Source organism: Budorcas taxicolor, chromosome X, assembly GCF_023091745.1.
Source record: "Budorcas taxicolor isolate Tak-1 chromosome X, Takin1.1, whole genome shotgun sequence".
Lineage (NCBI taxonomy): Eukaryota > Metazoa > Chordata > Mammalia > Artiodactyla > Bovidae > Budorcas > Budorcas taxicolor.
Window position 1 is genome coordinate 18,646,947 of NC_068935.1, and position 20,267 is coordinate 18,667,213.

Consider the following 20,267-nt stretch of genomic DNA (forward strand, 5'->3'; position numbering starts at 1 on the left):
TGCTCTGTGATGACCTAGGGGGGTGGGAGAGGGGGAAGGGAGGGAGGCTCAAGAGGGAGGAGACTTATGTATAATTATGGCTGATTTGCATTGTTGTATGGCAGAAACCATCACAACATTGTAAAGCAATTTTCCTCCAAGTAAAAAATATATTAAATTAAAATAAAAGCATTCTAGATATATTTAAATGTATACTAAATGCTAAGAATGAGAACATAAAAACTTGAAGGCCCTTCACAAAGAACTGGTAAAATAGTGCTTGCTTTGTCTATTGATATATTTTAGACTGAGTCAATCTTTTTTTAATTGACTTGTCATTAAACTTGATTAGTATATTAAAAAACAACAACAACAACTCTCCCCTCTGCTTTGTCTTATGCCCACATGCTGAGAGTTCCAGTATCACATCCACCAGGGGACCCCTCTCTGCTCTGAGTGAACACAACTGCATCCCTTCCGTTTCCTGTCATCTTTATTCCGGTCCCCTTCCAGTCCCTGTTTTCTCCCCCCTCCCCCAGAACTGTCCACATTTCCAATGTGTCCCTACCAACTTCTCTATTCTCCCTCCAGTCATGCTAACTGAGCAAGCAGTTTTGAGTGTGTACCCTGTGCTGAGCACTGGAAACCACCGGATGTCTCTGAACCATCCCTTTTCTAACTTTCCTGGTCCCTCCGTGGCATGAGTTTCCTTCCCCTGCTATCATCCTGCTCTGGCAAATAGGCTTCCTAACAAAATGCCCACCTGCATACCCTCTTCAGTCTTCCTTTCATCCCCATAAGGTTGCCACTTGGAGAACCTCTTGTCCAAGATCAGCAAGCTCGTCTTAATCCAGAACTGACATTGAACCTCTTTTCTTTCTCTCACCAGAGGAGATCATGTCCCCCCTTCCTTACAGCCTCCCATCTTGCTGCTCCTCTCTCACTTGGATTCTTCACTTCTCTCTAGTCTCTTAGATTTGATGGGAAAGGGGAGATGGGTCATCTAAGAAAGCAGCTTCCATTGAAGCCCTGCAGTGCACCAGGATGTGACAGGCACATTATACACAGGGTCAGGCTTGCACTTCTCTGTCCCCAGGTGACTCTGCAGGATCATCTCATCACTCACCGCCTTCAGCTGCACACAGAGGAACACATCGTCTACCTCCATTATGCACCCCCAATGCTAACTGTGATGGGAAGAGTTTGCTTAAATCATCTTCCAAGTGCCCCAGTGCCTAGCACAATGCCTGGCTCACAGTATGAACAAAAATATGTTCTCTGAAATTAATCGGCAATTTCAAAAGTCACATTATTGATTGTGGGATCCTAGATTCTGCCTCCTTTATTCCCTACTCATAGGAACTTCCAACTCCGTTTGAATTCTCCTACTGTCCAGTTAGTTGTCTACTCAACTCCTGCAGAATAAACACTTGACCTTACCAATCTTATGTCCAGCTGCCTACTGGATAACTCTGCTCAGATGGACTTCAAACATGTTCCAAATAAAACTCATTTTTTTCTCCAATTCTCATTCTCCAGTTTCCTACTGGTGAATAGTATTACTCTTCACTCAATCTATAAAGTCGCTAATTTGCAGTCATTCTAAACTCATTTCTCTCTTTGCTCCTGATCTTGATGGTGTAACTTCCGCCCCTCACAGGGACACCTTCTCCTCTGTCTAACTGACTTAATACAGTCTAACAGCTTCCTACAGATGATCACCAGCTCTCTCACTAGAAACCCACTTTCCACCCCATATAGCAAGTACCACTTTCTAAAATCCAGATATGAATGCATCATTCACATGCTTAAAACCCCCCACTGGAGTTCTCTTGTCTGGAGATCAAGTACAACTTCTTAGTGTGGCATATATCAATTTGCCAACAAAGATCCATCTAGTCAAAGCTATGGTTTTTCCAGTAGTCATGTATGGATGTGAGAGTTGGACCATAAAGAAGGCTGAGCACCAAAGAATTAACGCGTTTGAACTGTGGTGCTGGAAAAGACTCTTGACAGTCCCTTGGACTCTAAGGAGATAAAACCAGTCAATCCTAAAGGAAATCAATCCTGAATATTTATTGAAAGGACTGATGCTGAAGCTGACGCTCCAATCCTGTGGCCACCTGCTGTGAAGAGCTGACTCATTGGAAAAGACCCTGATGCTGGGAAAGACTGAGGGCAGGAGAAGGGGGCAACAGAGGATGAGATGGTTGGGTGGCATCACTGACTCAATGGCCATGAATCTAAGCAAGGAAAGACAGGGAAGCCTGGCGTCCTGCAGTCAATGGGTTCATGAAGAGTCAGATGTGACTGAGCGATGGAACAACTGGCTTCTTTAGAATATGGCTTCTCAAAGTCATACATGCTTAATAAATGCATCTGAGAGGCAAGAAACATCTTTCCAAGGCACCATCTTCATACACTTGATACATTGTGCATAAGTTTGGAGCAACTACCCATGCTCCTTGCTGCTATCTCAACTTCTCACTGGCTTCTTCCAGGCCCTCTACTTTCTGCCTCCAACTTGTCTCACCTTTCTGTGCAACCTATGTGGCCTTTGTGATTCTTTGTCACCCACACCCACATTTCTTTTTTGCTCCTGTCTGAGTCTTCTCTTACGATGTACCCTCTCCTTGGACTGATTTCCTGACCTGTTGCCCAATCACACCCTTCTCTTTCAAAACCCACCTCCTCCCCGACTAAGCCCACGTGGCTCTCATCTCATTGTTTTTCACAGATTTCCCTGAACACTTAGGTATTTAACTCTTCAGAAATATATTAATTCATAATGAACACACTTTCATGTTCTGTCTCACCCATTAGAATTCCCAGTGGATAGAAATTCTGTGACTTTTATTCCTTTAGAAGTCCTCTCACCCCTCCCCCCACCTCGCTCCCTCCCTCGGTGCCTAGCAGGATCTAGTCCCAGGCTCCACCTAGCCTAGAAAACCTAGGGAGAGTTGCTAGTAGGCTTGAGTGCTTTTAAAGAAACATGACCACCCAGGGCAGTTCCAAGGAGTCAATCAGAACTTTGAGACAATCCAAGAATCGATATGCAGTCATCTTCTCTCTGTCTCTCTCAGCCCCACCAGTGAGGTCATAGCTTTCCAGATGTGAGATCTCCACATCTGGGTAGACCAGACCTCGGAATCTCTTAAGACTCTGGGTTTCATCACCCAGAGGAGAGAGAGAGAATAGTCTCTCTAAAATTGATGAGGAGCATTGCTCCTGTTCAGTGAGAACACAGCCGGTACTTCAGTTGGGGAGACAAGATGTGGAAAACTAGATGTGTTTTCCAAGGAGGAGAGAAGACAGTTGTCACTTACTCAGCGTTGTCCTGGTCACCAGCTTGAAGTGATGGAGTTCCTCAAACATCCTTTTAGAGATCTTCTCAATATGGAAGTGCTGGAGGATGCCTGGGGCCAAGCGAAAAATCAGGCAGGTGGTCAGGTGCTGTCTGGAACCAGCAACGCTGTTTTCTGCTTGAGCTAAGCATATCATCTTATTACTGGGGCTTAGGAGTCTCGAGCTGGGCTGTGTAATGTGCTTAACCAGGAACTTGGTTGACTCGAGGGTTATAATTGACTGCTTTTATTTTCTTGGCTCACTGGTTCTCCAGAGGATGGAGATAAGGGAGACAGAGCTGCTGACCGTGGGACCCATTCCTGGGGAAAGCCACAGGGAATCAAGCATGGCTGCTGGTTGGAGTTTCTGTAGCCAAAGGCAGTATTAGACATTCTGCCCTTGCCCCCCGTCTGAGTTGGCTATGTCCCTGCCAAGCCACTGGGCTGCTCCCCTGGCTCAGCAGTGAGAACTTGAAGTGGGCTTGGCACATGGGTCATTTGTGTAAATGGAGAAGCCATCCCACTTCCTAAACTCCCCAGAAAGCATATTTTCCTTTGGGAAACAATCATAGCTCCTTTTGCTTTCCCTTATAAAAATGGGCAGAGTGAAAATAACCGGGCTCCCAGTCTCAACCTTGCCCAAATAGCTTTCATCAGAATAACATGTGAACAATAGAAAACTGCCTTGCAGTTTAGGAGCAATGTTACCAGCCCACTTAAATAAACCTCCAGAGGTCTACAGGGAGCAGTGGACATGGAACCTGGGTTTTCCTCTGTCCAGCATGCACAGATCTTTGGTGACCTAGTGTTGTGTACAACAGGCTCTTTAGAGGTGATAGTAACCAGTTGAAAAGCATCCACACCCCTCTGTGGGGCAATGCCAGCAGGGAAGCCAACAGAACAGTGCTTAGTCCTGGTGACTAAGGAGCTAAGGAGTTAAGAGATGGCAAACCAACATGCCTAGGTCAAAAGCAAAAATAAACAGTGCTGAGCCTTATATGTGTGTTCTAGCATATTTTTAAAGGGGTACAGAGAAGTTCCTGTTCTTTTGAGAAAGAAAGGAGACAAAAAAAGGCCCACAAATACTAGTGCAGTTGTTCCTCAAAAGATGGGTCCAAGTACTGCCTGTAGCAGCAGCATCCGACTATTTGTTAGAAACACAAGTGTTTAGATACTCCCCTTGGCTGACTGCACTCAAATATCTTGGATGGGGCAAGGTAGCTGTGTCTCACCCTAGCACCTTGCGTGATGCCAAAACTTACTTGAGTTTGAGAACCCTTGAGTCTTAGGTGGGATCCAGTTGCAAAAGGATGTGCACTGTTTCCAAATTGAAATGTCACCTCTACACTTGGATTCCTTGAAAACTTGACCAGACTAGATCAGCTTAGTCTTTTAGCTATGGGATGATTTGAATAGATGTAGGTTCACAATGAACAGAATGTAGCTTGCTTGGGTAGTTAATGGGAGTAATCAGGAAAGGAATGGGACCTCATGCCTGGGATTGTCCCTCCAGTGAGACTATAATTTTCTTGAGGCAAGAGGTCTCAGTATGATTCGAGACTCTGCTTGGCACTGAATGAATGCATTTTCATGTTTGTTGAGCTTCATCTTGGAAACAACAGTAGATTACATTTGGGAAGTTTACAATCCCGGCTGTACACCAGAATCACCTGTGGAGCTTTCTGAACAAACCCTTAAGCCCAAGCCCCACTCCTGGACAATTAGTCAGACTCTCTGTGGGTAGGATCAGGCATTTGGTATATAAAAACCTTCCCAGATGAGTCTGATGTGCAGCCAGGGTTAAGAACCACTCCTCCAGCCTTGGTTGTGTGAGAAAGACAACAGACCCTATGGTCAATACTTACTTTTTAGCCCAGGTCACAGTTAAAGAGAACAATAGCAACTGCGTGAGTCATGTGTTCATTTCTAAGCAAATGGGAAATCTTCTGACTGAAACAGGGGAACAGGTTGAAGAAAAACGATGACTCTTCCCCTCCTTCCCTGTGTCCCCCTTACAAAAAAAAATAATAATAACAAGAGATTAATGTCGTCTGGCTCACCTTTTCGAATGGTCCAAACATGGACCTCTACCTGAGGCGGTCTCTCTGTTTCCAGTGCTATTTTTCTGGTGGTCTCCCCATCCTCCATGAACACAGACTCATATACGGGCATTGTTTCTTCTCCACAAAAGTAGCCTTTGCTGTCAAAGCTTTGGCCTGGAAGTTCTTCTGGAATCAGGAAGTGAGTAGAGATTTGTCATGGTTTTCCAAAAGTCAAAGCAAACCTCTGCATTTATGTAGTCTCAGCATTCACAGCGCTGCACAAGCATCAAAAGTGGACAATCTACAAGGACATTCCTACAGAGATAGAAATTCCACCAACATTTCACTGCCGCTGTAACAGTCACCAGATCACAAAAGAGCACATGACCTTTAAGTCCACGTGATGACAGAACACTGGCCCCAAACCCACAATGGATCCACCATCACTTGAAAAGTGGAGCTTCACGAAGAGGAAGAATGTGACCAGACACAAAGGTGCTGGGCACTTAAGGGAACAGAGGATTTTCCATGCTGGGTCAGGATTATGGTTGGCCTAGCTCAGTGTTGCCAACAGAGACCCAAGGAATGGGCTGATGGAAGGCCTCAGTTAACTTCCCTAACGTCATTTAGGTATACTTAGAAAACATTTATGACACTCACTCGTGCATATACTTGCCCAAAGGATCTATCCAAATTGGGCTGACATTTCTGAACACTCTTTGATTTGTTTTCAAGGGGAATGCTAATACCAGATCAACACCAGTGCCAAAACCTAGATGTCAGATTAGTCATATGTACACTGTGCCAAACGAATGGTTGGAAGACACAAAAAAGTTGGTCAAATCCCTCAACTATGGATCATTTAAAGTATACACTAAATTGTTGGATTTCAACTTCCAGGCATACGGATACCAGCCCCCTTACTCCTCCTGTTCTATGCTCCTCTTTCCTCAGCCCCCTACCAAAAGAAGTTGCCCTTGCTTGGTTATCAGTGAGTTAAGTTCTTACTGGCCTCATAATGAACACCCTCTTCAGCTGTGTATTTAAAGCGTAATGCTCAAATCAGGAACAACAAAGAAAAGCCGAGGACACCCTGACAGATTTTGAATATGTGCAGAAGCCATCTGTAAGAATATCTGATGAAAGCATTGGGTGTTGAGTGCTTTGGACCCGTGACTTTAATTAGGGGGATTCACTCTTACCCAGTCACACGCATCTGGACTAGAGTTTGTATTCAAATTGCTATTGCATGTCTCCTGCTGACCTGATTACCTCTCCCATTCCCACCACCATTTAGGCACTAGAAGGACAAAATCCTAGTCTTCTCTGGGTGATTTCAGGTTGTATTACACAATTTGCAGATTATCCTAGAGTCAAACTTACTTTCCCCTTTTGTCTTTCTTTTCAGTAATTTAATTACTTGGTGGGCTGGTCTTTCTTGGTGAAATGCTAGGTAATTAAGGGATGTGTGCTAGCACTTTCCAAATGAGTGGAGGGGGGAAGAGGTCACGGAGTATACAGGAACCTCTGTGTATTAATTATCAGCTTTAGAATGAGAGTCTGGTTCATGTGTTAAATCCTGCTCACCAGCTATAGCTATAACTGCCATAAGAAATCCATGAAGGGACTGCAAGTACCTATAATATGCTAAAAATTTCTCCCAGTGTCCTAAAAAGTCAGCCTGTCCCACAACCCCTCTCCTCCAAGAGCTTAATTTATTCACTACAAGGGATCGACAAACAACAAAATCCATTAGTGACTCATCCAGGCTGGCACGTGAAAATATTAAGAGTAAATAAACAGAGTGTGTCTTTTGAGCTACCTCCTCGGCAACCTCTTCATTCCACACCCTTCACTTCCAGGTTCTTCCTGATCACTGCGTGTTCACCTACTTTCATTTCCTTCCAGGGAAGCATGACATGCCTGAAGTCATTTCTGGCTATTACCACTTTCCAAGAGAATGTTCATGTCCTGAGCTCTCCAGAACTAGGAAACTGAGAAATCATTCCTTACGGAAGTGGGGATGACTGACACAGGAGACGTATCAGTATTATCCCAGCCCGAGAAACAAGCTTGAAGTCTTAACCTTTTCCTGCTGTAACCCAAAAGGAATGTGTCATTACGGGAAATCTGGGTATTGGGGTAGTATGGTGCGGTTGAGAGTGAGTTGGGGAAACTTCAGGCAGTAGAAGTCCAACACAACTCCGAAGATGGCCACTGATATATAAAGCAAGGCCAGCCTTCACCAGAACAAAGACAAGAGAGAGGTGAAACTCACATCCTAAATTTTGGCCTTGCTTTGTTACTGGAGGGCCCTGCAATCGTTTGTTCTAAGAAAATTTTTGACTGAATCATTTGCAAATTTTCTCTCCTTTCTGTTCTCAGCATGAATAACTGAATTTACTCTTCTTTCTTCTGTCAATCTCTTCCCTGCTCACTCCTTTATTCCTTTTCTTCTGTGTTCTGTGTCATTGTCTAAGAGGCTGAGGATGTCATGACTTCACTTTTTCACCCCTTCACATCATTCAGGACTCTCCTCAACATCATTCTTCATAGAAGCTGACCCTTACCAGTCTTTTGAAAATGCTCCACCCTGCCTGTCCCATTCACCTGATCTCTGTGTTTTTTTTTTTTTTTTTTCTTCCTAGTACTCAGCACCACAGAAAATTACCTTATTGTTCTGTGTTCATTGTCTTTCTTCTCCTGCCAGGATGTAAGGAGCATTGCTGGCAAGTAGCCTGCATCTGTCTGCTTTATCTCCCTATTCTCAGTGCCTGGAACCATGTCTTGCACACAGTAGGCACAGAATATGTGTTTCCAGATTGCATGCTGCATGAACAAGTGCATGCCCCTTGAGGCTCTGAAGTCACCTCCGTGGCTAGTGACTCTTGGAGGGAAACATGACTATCAGAGGAAACTTACAATTCACAGACACCTGTGTGTGGCCTACTGAGGGCAGGTGACTGAATGGGACAAGACACTCTCTCCTCCATGTTGCCCAGTAAGTCTGCCATCTCTACATGTCTGAGCAGTGCGGGAAAGTGGGAAAAACCACTCTTCCAGAGAAGCAGGTTTAGTCAATGAGACTCTTTAAGATATTGCCAATTGGGATTCTGAGAGCAGTTTTAAAAAATAAAAGCCTTTATTTTTTTTCCTAGTTATAAAAGTCATACACATTTACTGCTGAAAATTTAGAAAATGCAGATAAACAAAAAGAAGAAAATAAGAACTGCCCATCATCCAGTCACCCTAAGATGGCCACTGTTACATTCTGCCATATGTCCTTCCAGTTTTTGTTTTTTTTTGGTCTAAGCATATTATCAATGCTATTCATAAACACAAGTAGTGGGATCATAACTACATATTCTTTTGTAGCTTGTTCTTTGTACTTAATAGATGTATTGCAAGCATATTTCTGTGCCATTAAATCTTGTTCTATGGTGATTTTTAATGGCTGTATAATATACCACAGTGCAGATGTACCACAATTTATTTAACCATTTCCATACTGGTGGACTTTCAGGTTGTCTCTAACATTTCACTATGGTAAACAGCACTGCAGTAAAAATCCTTGTTTGTATATATCTGTATGTCTCTGATCACTTTCTTTGGGTTTCTAGTAGCACTGCTTAGCCAAAGAGTGTAAAGTGGGACACATGTACACCCATGGCTGATTCATGTTGATGTATGGCAAAAACCACCACAATACTGTAATTAGCCTCCAATTAAAATAAATAATTTTTTTAGGAAAAGATAAGCATAAAGATTTGAATAAATGCCACTAGTCTGAAAGGCAGCACTTGTTCTGTGTCCTTCCCTCTTATTTGAATCACCTGCACCCATCCAATCCTAACCATACAAAGAAATGGGATTTGGTTTGAAGGTGTGAGATTCAAATTAGAATATTATATAGCAGGAGGGTTTAACTTACCTGCGTAGTCTAGGTAAATATTAATTTGTGTCTGAAATTATCTTGTTCTATTACTTTTACGATTCTAGGTGTTAGACCCTTGACAGGAGAGAACACTGTATTGGTGGACCTACTTCTAAGTGACACTAAAAGGCTTGGGGGTTCCAGTGAGATTGTAAACTTGGAAGTTATAAGGTCATCGTGGCTGGGTGGCCGCCATGTTCATATCCACAGAATGTGCTCTCTCCCTGTCCCTACTAAGTATCTCTCATCATCAACCTTAATGCTCCAATCCTCCACTTCATATCAGATAGCTCCTGGCCTTCCTACCCACATGTTGCCCCTTGTTTACTTTGGAAGATGAAGGTTGTTACATTAAGAAAGATTCTGTTTGTGCTATAAATCAGTGCTTCTCAAACTTTAATGTGCATTGGAATCACCTGGGCAACCTTGTTAAAATGCAGTTGGTCTGGGGTGGGACTTGAGAATCTGCCTTTCTAACTAGCTCCCAGGCACTGCTGGTCCAGAAACCATACTTTGATTAGCAAGACCATAAACCAACCTGAGCCTCCAGCAGTGGTTCCCAAAGTTGTCTGCAAATTACAGACCAGAAGGCCTGGGGGTCTTCTAAAATTCCAAACCCCAGGCTACACCTCAAATGACTTAAATCATAATAGCTGGGGATGAGACATAGGTATTTTTAGAAGCTCTCTGGGGGATTCCAATGTGCAGAGAAGTTTGGGAACCATTGGCCTACATGAAGATACTCAAAATACATATATACATTGACTAAGTTTGTGTTTACCTGCTACTCATGAGGAATTGTCTAAATTGAATAAATGATTTAACTCTTTGCCTACATTTTAAAACATTTGTTCTTTTTTTTTGAATCTATGTTTACAATAATGCTTTGCAGGTAAACATAAGAAATGATAAATTCATGTGCCTGGAAGTGACTAATTCATTCAGTCTTAGAAGGTTAGAGCTGGAAAAGCCATAAGATATCTGTTCTAACTCTCTCATTTTATAGAGAAAAAAACTGAGGCTCAGAGAGGTGAAGTGACTCATTATAGGTCACATAGGAAAGCAGTGGCAGAGCCAGGGCCAGAATGCATGATTACCAATCCAGTACTCTGTAAACCCCAATACTATGGACTGTGTTTTTCTCTAGCTCATGTGTCAAAACCACCATTTAACTAATCGATTGCCTTTACTAAAACAAACAAACAAACAAACACTTCACATCTTCTACTGGCCTGGAAAAAACAATGGGCTGGAAGCGACCTGGGTTCCAAGCCTTGGTTTTATTATCTATTTCTGTGACTCTGGGCAAGTCACTTCACTTTATACACCTTAATTTTCTTTTCTTTAATAGGGAAATGATAATATCATAGAATTTTAGTATTGGAAGGAAGCTTGGATATCAACTGATCTGGCACATTTCCAAAGTCACACAGCAGCTTAGGACCGGAACCCACTCTCCTTCCACTGTACCTCACCCATTTCTAGTCCTGTCTGCAAGAGAAAATGGAGGTAATTGTGCTTTGACAAATTAAATGGTGATATTAACGAAGGAGGCTATTGTCCTTCCTAATAATCACAACAACCTAACTTCTCTAGGATTTAGAAAAGCAAGGTTTAAGTTCAGTCCTTATGGCTACATGGGTTCAGAGGTGTGGTAGACACAAGCAAATCCCTAGCCAATTTCTGGTAAGTCAGTGTCTTCCAAGCAACCACCTTATCAGCCCTTCAAAAGGGGAGCGGATGTAGCTCCTTATTAGCTATTGGTAGAACTATTACGGTTACAATTACATGGCAGGTTTCTGATGCTCAAAGAACATTGAGGATGACTATGTGAGGAATCTTGGTCAACCAAAGGCAGGGCTTCCAACCAACGCACCTTTTGCCTTTTTACCTGGACACACCTTGCAGCACTTTCCGTCTATTTTTTGAGGATACTTGCAGGGGTATCGATTGGGGCAGTGGATTTTCTTGCACTCTTGCTTGGTGACATTACAAGTGCACAGCACACACTCCACAATGCCAAATGCCCGGAGGTTTGGGTGCCAGGACTCGCCATGGGAATAGGTCTTTCCATTGGAAACACACACTGGAAGAGAACGCAGGACTGGAAATTAAAGGCTAGGGAGCTGAAATGGGCCCCTGTACTCAGAGTCCAAGCCCTGAACCCCTTAAGACATCAAGCATCCTTCATTCTTGTCGTGGCCATAGAGATAGGTTCACAGAGCAGCTTCTGTAACCAAAAAGAGCATGGGCCTTGTTCCACTGTCAGCAATTATTCCAGATCTTCAACAGGCCTCTGGATGCCCACAAGGGCCTGACACACAGAAGGCCATCAATAAATATCTTCTAAATGGAGGAATGAATGGATGTATGAAAGCAGAGTTCTGTGTGTCCTGGGTGTCTGATAAGGAACCTTGGCTAGAATGATGCATTCAGACCTGCAGTTCCATAGAGGATTGGGATGGCCCAGGTGGATGTGCTTCTAGGCATGAAAATCTCCCAGGAAGGTCTGTTGCCTAGGGAGGCTAGAAGCAAACACTACTGCTCTTCTCAAAGTGCTGAGTTTTTCCAGATCCTGAAGCAAATCCCTTCAGGTCAAATGCTATGAGAATCTGATCTAGTAACACAGGTGGGTATGGAGATTAATAGTGCTAGCTTACTCTCTGACATGGGAAAGAAAGTGCTGAGACAAGATTGAGAGGAAAAGGACCCACCCCTCCTGGGTAAATGGTGGAAGGTAGCCTTTTTTGCCTCTAATCTTCTGGTAATATCCCATCTCTTCATAGTGGCTGTAGAGATTTGGCTACAGTGAATCACTGCCTGCCCTCCAGCTACCCTTTGGTGGTCTTACATTTATTGAGTGGAAGAGAAGTCACCAGCTTCCAGGGATTTTTTTTGGTGGGGGGGGGGGGTGGAGCTTGCAAGAACAAGCATTTGGGCTGCAGGCCGTGGGGCCTATGAAGGGAAAGGGTCAGAGGAATAACCTTCAGTGCAAACCAACCAAAACATATCTGACTCGTAAGGTAAGGCACAGAGCTAGGCTCTGGTGTAAGACCTGCCCATGCTGCAAACAGGGAGGTCTGAGAATGAGTTCTCTCCTTTTGGAAAGTGCCGAGACATTCTGGAGATTTCCAGCCATGACAGGGACTGGGTGTGTTTCTCATTATTCCCATCATCTCATCATACCCGGGGAGACCAGTAGGCACTGAAATCAACAACATCTCTAGGGTGGGTCCTATCACTTAAGGAGGGGCAAGGGTGGGAGAAGGAGCCCCACTTGGGGCGTTTCTAGGAACTGAATGATTTGGCTGCAAGACAATGGCCTCAGAAGGATGACTCACTGGGCTATTTCTTTCTCTTCAAGTCCACTGGGTCACATTAGGAAATATGGACGGTGTTGGCTGCCTTTTCTTACCCTCTGTAAGAGCTGCTCTAGTACTAGGCACTCTAACAGGTCAATCTATGTAAAGATTTCAAAGACCCTAAACCAGAGAGGAACCAAATTACAGAAAGATAAAGTGAGGATGGAATCACAGGACAAGATGGACCAGATGTGTTGTTCTCTCTCTTGTCCATCCCTCTTCTCTCTCCTCGCCAGACAGTGGCATTTCCTTCTGGACAATGTGATCACGTGGGTGCAGATTCTGCTTCAGGAAAACTTAGGCTGGACTCAAGAATGATGGGGTCTTATTGTTTCTCCTCTTGGGGTCTAGCAAGGGACAGAGGAGATGTATCTCAGAGGAGTATGCTGTCAGCAGGAGGGATAGAAGCACGGCAGCCAGGACCCACAGTGATGGAGAGCCAGGTTACCTCTCCCCTAAACATCTGGACTAGGGGAATCATCCAGACTAGGTGAGAGCCTACACTCTGAAGGGTGATACAGTGAGATCGATTCTCTAGGGTAAAATGCAGCCTTCTCCTCACCAACAAATTCTCAAGATGATTTTGAGTCATCCAACTGGGGTGTTGGGAGTTGGAGGTGAGCACAAGTGACTCTCCAGTGAAGTATAACAAAAAAAGGTCAGGAGAGAACGGCTGAGTCCAAATTAATGGGGGTAACGAATAAATGTAAACCAGCTGGGGCTTTTGTAGGACACGGAGAAATGAAGGGATGAGCCTCTGCCCTGAAAATGAAGAGGTCTGTGGAAATTATGGGATTTAGGATTTTTCAAAGTCCATTTCCCCTCCTGTTTTTTAAGACTTTGAAATTCTTTCAGAGCAAATGGAATCTATTCAAGGCAATTTAAGATTGAAAATCAAACTGCATCTTTACCTAAACTCCTCCTTTAGTAAATTCATATCAGAATGCCTTGGAATTTCAAAATAATAAATTTCAAATCAAACCCAGATCAATAGTAAATATTTCCAATTCTGCTAATACATCACCATTTTTTATTAAGAGTTTTATTTTGAATGTTCTTCTTTTAAGCCTCTTAGTTTCAAAAGCAATTAATTTTTTTTAAATCTGTAATCTGAAATTTACATCTAACTAGTAACAGATGTGATCAACTAGCTTTGGCCTGACTAGCTTTGTTGAGATTTATAGTAGGAGTTCTTTTAACGGATTGTTTTTCACCCATGTTATTCAATCATTCAGTTTAATAATTTATTACTTTTAACCCATTCAGAGAACTGCCTTTGATTTGTTTTTCTTTTAAAGGAAACAAAACATGTTTGTGGTTTCATAATAAGGAACCAGCTGAGCTTGTGCTCTGATAAGCTGGTTGACAGGATGCCTAGAAAAGTAAGAAGCAGTCAATTATTTGATTGAATTTCTCCCCCCACCCCACTACTTGTGGGGTAGGGAGGTGTGGTGCAGGGTCTCGGTGGAGAACTATGTGCAGGAGGGAATGGGACCGTGGATTCGTGTGGGTACCTGCTGTAGTCAGCTGGTCTTCCGAGTGGGCTACACGGTGGTACTAACCTAATCAGTCTGCCTGTGGCTCAGCCAGGAGGTTTCTGGATTTCTCACTGGATTATTCATTTCTAAGCATAATCTCCTCCTATGAATTAGAATCCCTGTGTATGGAGCCTGGAATAAGTACCTTCAATGAGAGTCCCAGGAGAAGCTGGGGCAACGATGGGTAAGAATTGCTATTTCTAAGGTTCGGATGAGAAATTTAGAAGTGTTCAGAGCTGAGTACCTTTGAAGATCGGGTGTCCGGCTGGAAAACAAACCACCTTTCATCTTGTTAAAGCCCCAGTGAACCTTCCCAAATGACTTTCAACCTCCAGGGGCAAGGGATAAAATGCTTGATGGTGTATTAGATTCACTGCTTTCTCACCTTTTGTCCTTAAGTAAGGGCATATATGCCTGAAATATAAACGATGGCCTTTGGACTGACAGTCCCCTGGAGCTGCTTGTCCACGCTGGCATGGTAGACTGGATGGTAAGTGATCCATGTGGGAATGTCTGATATGCACGGGATAAAGGGTCCTTTCCCAGCTCCAGCCCTCCAGAGGCTGGGGCTGCTGAGGCCCCAACTGGGTCTGGTACCAAAGAAGCCTGTCCCTTACCTTGTCCATGCTTGTGTTTGTTATTGATGACGATCTGCACGATGGTCCCTGAGGCTTGCTGCGAATCTATGAGTGCTCCCCGGTGACTTCTGGCCCCGGGAAAGCGGGGCAGACCTCCAGCCTGTCGGCTCGGTGGAGGATCATAGTGTGAGCGGTGATAAGAATGCCTCTGTGAAATGACAAAAGGACAAACTCAGCCCCGTCCGATTCTGCCCATGAGGAGACTAAGACGGATCTAGCTACCTTAGAGGCTGTGTGATGAGTTTTGGTGATGAGCTCTAATCTTAACTCCATGTCCACCCAAATCCAATAGAGGCATTGGGGTGTGTAGGACCAATAGCACAGGTAGCATGCTGAGATGTCTCTCTCCTGGTAGGAGACCAGACTAGATTCACAGACTAGCCTCGAGGGAGAAATAATCCCCCAGGGTAAAGTATCTTTCCTGTTCCCAAGAATCTCACCTTTGGGTTTAGGAAGTTAGATTGTTGCCTGCAATACAAGGCAGAGTGTGATAGAGGCCAAAGGAGAAGGATAAAATGCTGTGCAAATTAAGACCAAGACAGAGAGCTTATAGTCGGGGAGAGTTTGCAACCTGGGCCATGAAGGGTAAGTAGACTTTTTACAGGCAGACTTGGTGAGGAATATTTCAGGCAGAGATTTCCAAGTTGAGAAGGTGTAGCAGAGAACATAGAATCCATAAAAGGGAACAGCTGGAGGATAACATTCCAAAAGTGGGTTAGAGCCAGATCATGGAGGACTTGAAATGATAGGCTAAGGGGCGAGAACTTTATTTGGTAGGCAATAGAAGTGAGAGTGTAGAAGTCTTTCAGGGATTTCTTTTTTTTTTAAGTATGGGGGAAAAAAAAAAAGCTGTGTTTCAAAACACTGAGTCCTGATAATGTGTAGGGTGAACTGGATAGGAAGAAGAGGCAGGAGACAAGTCTCATCTGGATAAGAGGTACTGACATGCACGCAGATGTAGGCAATGAGGTTAAGTCACACAGCAGGGCACAGATACCCCAGACATTTTATGGACAGAAGCACTGATTGTGTAGGATGATACTAGAATGTCAGCTCCAGAGGCAAAGACTGCTGTATCCACTGCTGTATCTCCAGTGCCTTAAAATAGTCTCCATCCTCTAGAAGGCACTCATCGAAGCCTTGTTGAATGGATCAAGGAAAGCCACAGTCCCTCATGAAAGCTTAGAGTCTTGTAAGTACAGATGACTCCATCACTGCTCTTTCAGCAAGTGTTCAAGACACATGATAAGTCCATATTCTGCTATGCAACCCTCATCCAGGAGATGAAGTAGAATAGGGGTAGAAGAGAATGGAATGGACAGAGGCTACAACCTTAAGGCTTAAAACCAAATAATAGTGTGTTTTAGGGCTAATTGTCAGGGGTAAGAGAAGGGGGATCCCCTGAAAGAACCAGGCAATTGAAAAGGAAGATCCTTATATTCAATGACAGAAATAGCAGGGAACATTGAGATGGTAGTTATGGGGTCCCCTGACCCCACCATCCCATAAAACATTTATTATAGTTATGCTCTATAGATACATATGTAGAAAATTTAGCTTTGGGAATTATTATTACTCTCCTGGTTAGGGGGTGGGAAGGCCTTGGTGGGAGAAGGAGAGAGTGAATAGGAGCTGGAGTAAGAGAAAGAAAACATTAATTCTATATCTAAGAAAAGCCCACGCTGGTACATTGCTATAAAAACTCACACAATAAGAATTTACATCAATTTATTATCATGCACACAGACAGTATTCTCAGTGCAAATATTTTTCATTCCCACAATGGCTCATATGTCTTTTTCTGCCACAATCAACTCACATTCCACAAAGGCCATTACAGACTGTTCTGTCCTTTCTAGAGTTTGGTAAAGTTTTGCCAAAGGAATACAGTTGCCAAAGAGAGGACAGTTTGGCTGGTGGGTGTCCTACAGATGCCGAAAGGAGGAGGTTCGATGGAGCTAGAATTTGGGAGAGAAGATTGCTGACCCAGGATAAGCTGCAAGTACAAGGAGTTCTCTGATTCATGCGGGCAAACACAAAATGAAAAGCTCGGTACCAGGGACTCAGAGCCTGGACATATGATAAGGGTAGAAAAATGATTCATGACACACACACACAAAAACCTCAGGGGTTTTGATCAGAGGCCAGCCCAGCCCTCTCCAAACCTCATCTCACTTAAGACTTGTTTTACAGACAGAGAAACTGAGGCCAAGAAGAAGAGGGACTTAATTTGGGGTGACAGTGAAGGCCGAGTTTTGGGAGATGGCAGAAGAGTGAGAGAGCAGGGCAGGAGAGAGGAAGGCTAACAGGAGGGGGACATGAGAGAGATCATATCTGGTTAAGCTCAGGAGTCCACAAATATTTGCTTAAAAGCTGCTGCAAAGAAAAATTCTCTCCTATATAGAAGTCTGCTACAGCATTCACAACCACACACACCTCTGGTCTCCACCTTGGCTGCACAGAGAATCACCTGGGGAGCCGTAAAAATACTGATCCCACCCCCAGGGATTGCGATTGAATTGGTCTGGGGTAAGGCCTGGGCAACGAGATTTTTAGATACTCCTCAGGGAACCATAATGTGAAGCCCAGGTTGAGAATCACTGACATTAAGGATCTTCTGTTTTGGCCCCAGGGTAGGGGTGGTGATGTGTGATTTTGATTTAGGAGTAATGGCTCTTTAAGAGTGTTTCCTTGAACAAAGGAAAGAGGCTTACCAGAGGCCTGTCTGACCTCAGAACTTACCAGGAAGGAGAAAGAGGCATTAACACCTTGGAGTTATAAGTGAAATTCGAGCTTATCTTTAAAACCAGCCTTGAATAATAGGCTGCTTGAGGAAGCAGGTCAAAACCAGTTAGGTAGAAACGATCACATAGCAAGGCTTTGTTTTCTTCTGCTCAATATTTTGGTATTATTTGATTTACTGACTTGCAGGACTGACAAATATCTCAGGCTTCTGAGCTGGCTGTTACACAGTTCTTTCCGGGTGTTGGAAAAATCCCCTGCCATGGTAGAAGCTACCCGGGAATTTCTTCTTGGCTTGTTCCAGTGTCTAAGATATATGGGCTTTTTTTGGCAGAGATAGGAAAACATGAAAGTGTAGAAATGGCCTGGGAAATGCCTTCCTGTTTCTGTGTCTGTGCTATAGTTTTGCAAGCGCACTCACTGTGTGTGCTAAAGAATCTGCCTGCAGGTTCAATCCCTGGGTCGGGAAGATCCCCTGGAGGAGGACACAGCAACCCACTCCAGTATTTTTGCCTAGAGAATCCCATGGACAGAGGAGCCTAGCAGGCTCCAGTCCATGGGGTTGCAGAGAATTGGGCACAACTGAAGCAACTTCGCATGAAAATGCAGGAAATGGCAACCCACTCTTGGGGTATTCTTGCCTGGGAAATTCTATGGAGAGAGGAGCCTGGCAGGCTACAGTCCATGGAACCACAAAGAATCAGACACGACTGAGGGTGCATGCCCATGCACCATTGGGGAAACTGTTTTTACAAAGGAGTCATCACTGAATTGCAGGTTCTCCTACTTGTGCATTTTGTAAAACTTGGTAAACTGAGGGTTTTCAGCCCACTTGGCAAAATAAACCAATCAGCTCTGTTTCTGTTGACCCAAGGTTATGATGGTTCCCTGGGAATAGGAACAGTCTACTAAAGAGCACCGTCTACTGAATCAGAAATGTGTTGTTGGGACCTCCCTGACAGTCCAGTGGTTAGGACTCCAAGCTTCCAATGCAAGGGGCACGGGTTCCATGCCTTGTCAGAGAACTAAGATCCCACAAGCCACACAGTGCAATGCCAAAAAAAAAAAAAAAAAAAAAAAAAAAAACAACAACAAAACCCAAAATCCACAAAGAAGGAAATGTGTTGTTATGGTTGCCCTTCTTTCCCTCCCATGGGCCTGCAAAAGGTATTCAGAAGGGATTCTCTTACCTCCTAATAAGTTTGAAGAATTTCTCTCTGATTTGGGAGAAACTCCTATGAATCAACATTAAGGAATGGTCCGCCCTCCATCTTTACAACATGCACACATACATTTCACTCCACCTTCCATGCCCATTCATTCAAGATATATTTATTGGGTGCCTACTATGTGCCAGGTACATACTTTTCTGTTACCACAGATGCTATTTATTATTTAAATCATATCCCACAGTATCTATCCCTTGTAGAACAAAGGAAAATATTTATTTATAATAAAGTGGAACCATCTGGACATTCTGGCCTACCAGGCCCAAATATTTGTTTCTAAAGATAGGTCTTGACCTCCTTTGAAAATTTATAACTCTTTCAAGGTCCTGCCTTCTATATCTGACCTTTTTGGCTATGGGAAGTATCGGATTAAGTCCAGTCCGGTGACTAGCAGTTTAAGAAGAACAATGAAACGACGCTGAAATACAACGATGGAGGTGGGGCTAGCCTGTGATGAAGTCAAGAAGAAATGAAAATTAATGGCATTACCAGCAAAACCACCGAGTGGGCCACAGTGCTTAGTGTTGGGAGCTAAGGCACCCAGGTTAAGGTGACTGAGACCTAAATTTGGCTTAGAATGGCATCTGGTTGGCAGTGACTAACTTAGCCACTCTCAATTTCATACCATGATAAAAAAAAAATTGGGGCTGAGAAAAAAGTGAAGTTTGCAACACAGAACAGGGAGACTGATATCCTCTCCTATCAGGATCTGGAAGGAATCTCACTTAGTATAAAGCTGGTATTATCGCTGGATGGAGAAAATTCTTCCTTGGGGTCTATAGGAAACTGCAAGCTGAAAAGCCCACTCTCTTGCAGGAGTGCTGTTTTTTCGAAACATCCAGAGTATTCTCCACTCCACCCACAAATCCTTCTCCACTCATTCGGAAACAGGAGTGTCTTGAAAAGAATATGATTAGGCAATAAAATAAATGCAAATCCTTTAATCTCACTGCTGAGGGCGTTGGCAAGCTGGGGACATGAAGTCAGAAGTGGCACATGTGGTGGCCTTAGCCACACTGAGATGTTGTGTTGGTACTCATTATTTTATTAGGTCCTGGATCAACACCTTCTCTGTACCCTCACGATTCTTGGGCCTGACCTGTAATTCCTTACCTTATATACAATGTCTGTTGAGAACTAATTCCTAAAGTTTTCAAAATCATTTAAATTTATTACAAAACTAATTCATGCTCATTGAAATATATCAAATAATACAGAAGATACAACACAAAGGTGGCGCTAGTGTTTAAGAACCCACTTGCCAATGAAGGAGACCTAAGAGGCACTGGTTCGATCCCTGCATTGGGAAGAGCCCCTGGAGGAGGGCATGGCAACCCACTCCAGTATCCTTGCCTCAAGAATCCCAAGGACAGAGAAGCCTGGTGGGCTATAGTCCATGGAATCTCAAAGAGTTGGACACAACTGAAATGACTGAGCATAGAGCACGCATGCACCTTTC

At 43.8% G+C, this 20,267-nt stretch overlaps 1 protein-coding gene across 5 annotated transcripts in view; it reads right to left on the reverse strand.

The window, feature by feature from the left end:
- Window positions 1-20,267, reverse strand: part of CHRDL1 (chordin like 1) — a 448,603-nt gene that overhangs the window by 2,421 nt on the left and 425,915 nt on the right. For 3 of the 5 annotated variants that reach the window (XM_052662911.1, XM_052662912.1, XM_052662910.1), the window contains exons 8-11: window positions 14,817-14,985; window positions 11,176-11,385; window positions 5,384-5,551; window positions 3,306-3,395 (exon numbers count right to left, since the gene is read on the reverse strand). In XM_052662911.1, coding sequence (XP_052518871.1) covers window positions 3,306-3,395; window positions 5,384-5,551; window positions 11,176-11,385; window positions 14,817-14,985 — 637 coding nt within the window. The remainder of the gene's footprint in view (window positions 1-3,305; window positions 3,396-5,383; window positions 5,552-11,175; window positions 11,386-14,816; window positions 14,986-20,267) is intronic. The other 2 variants (XM_052662915.1, XM_052662913.1) reach the window with 1 other exon arrangement.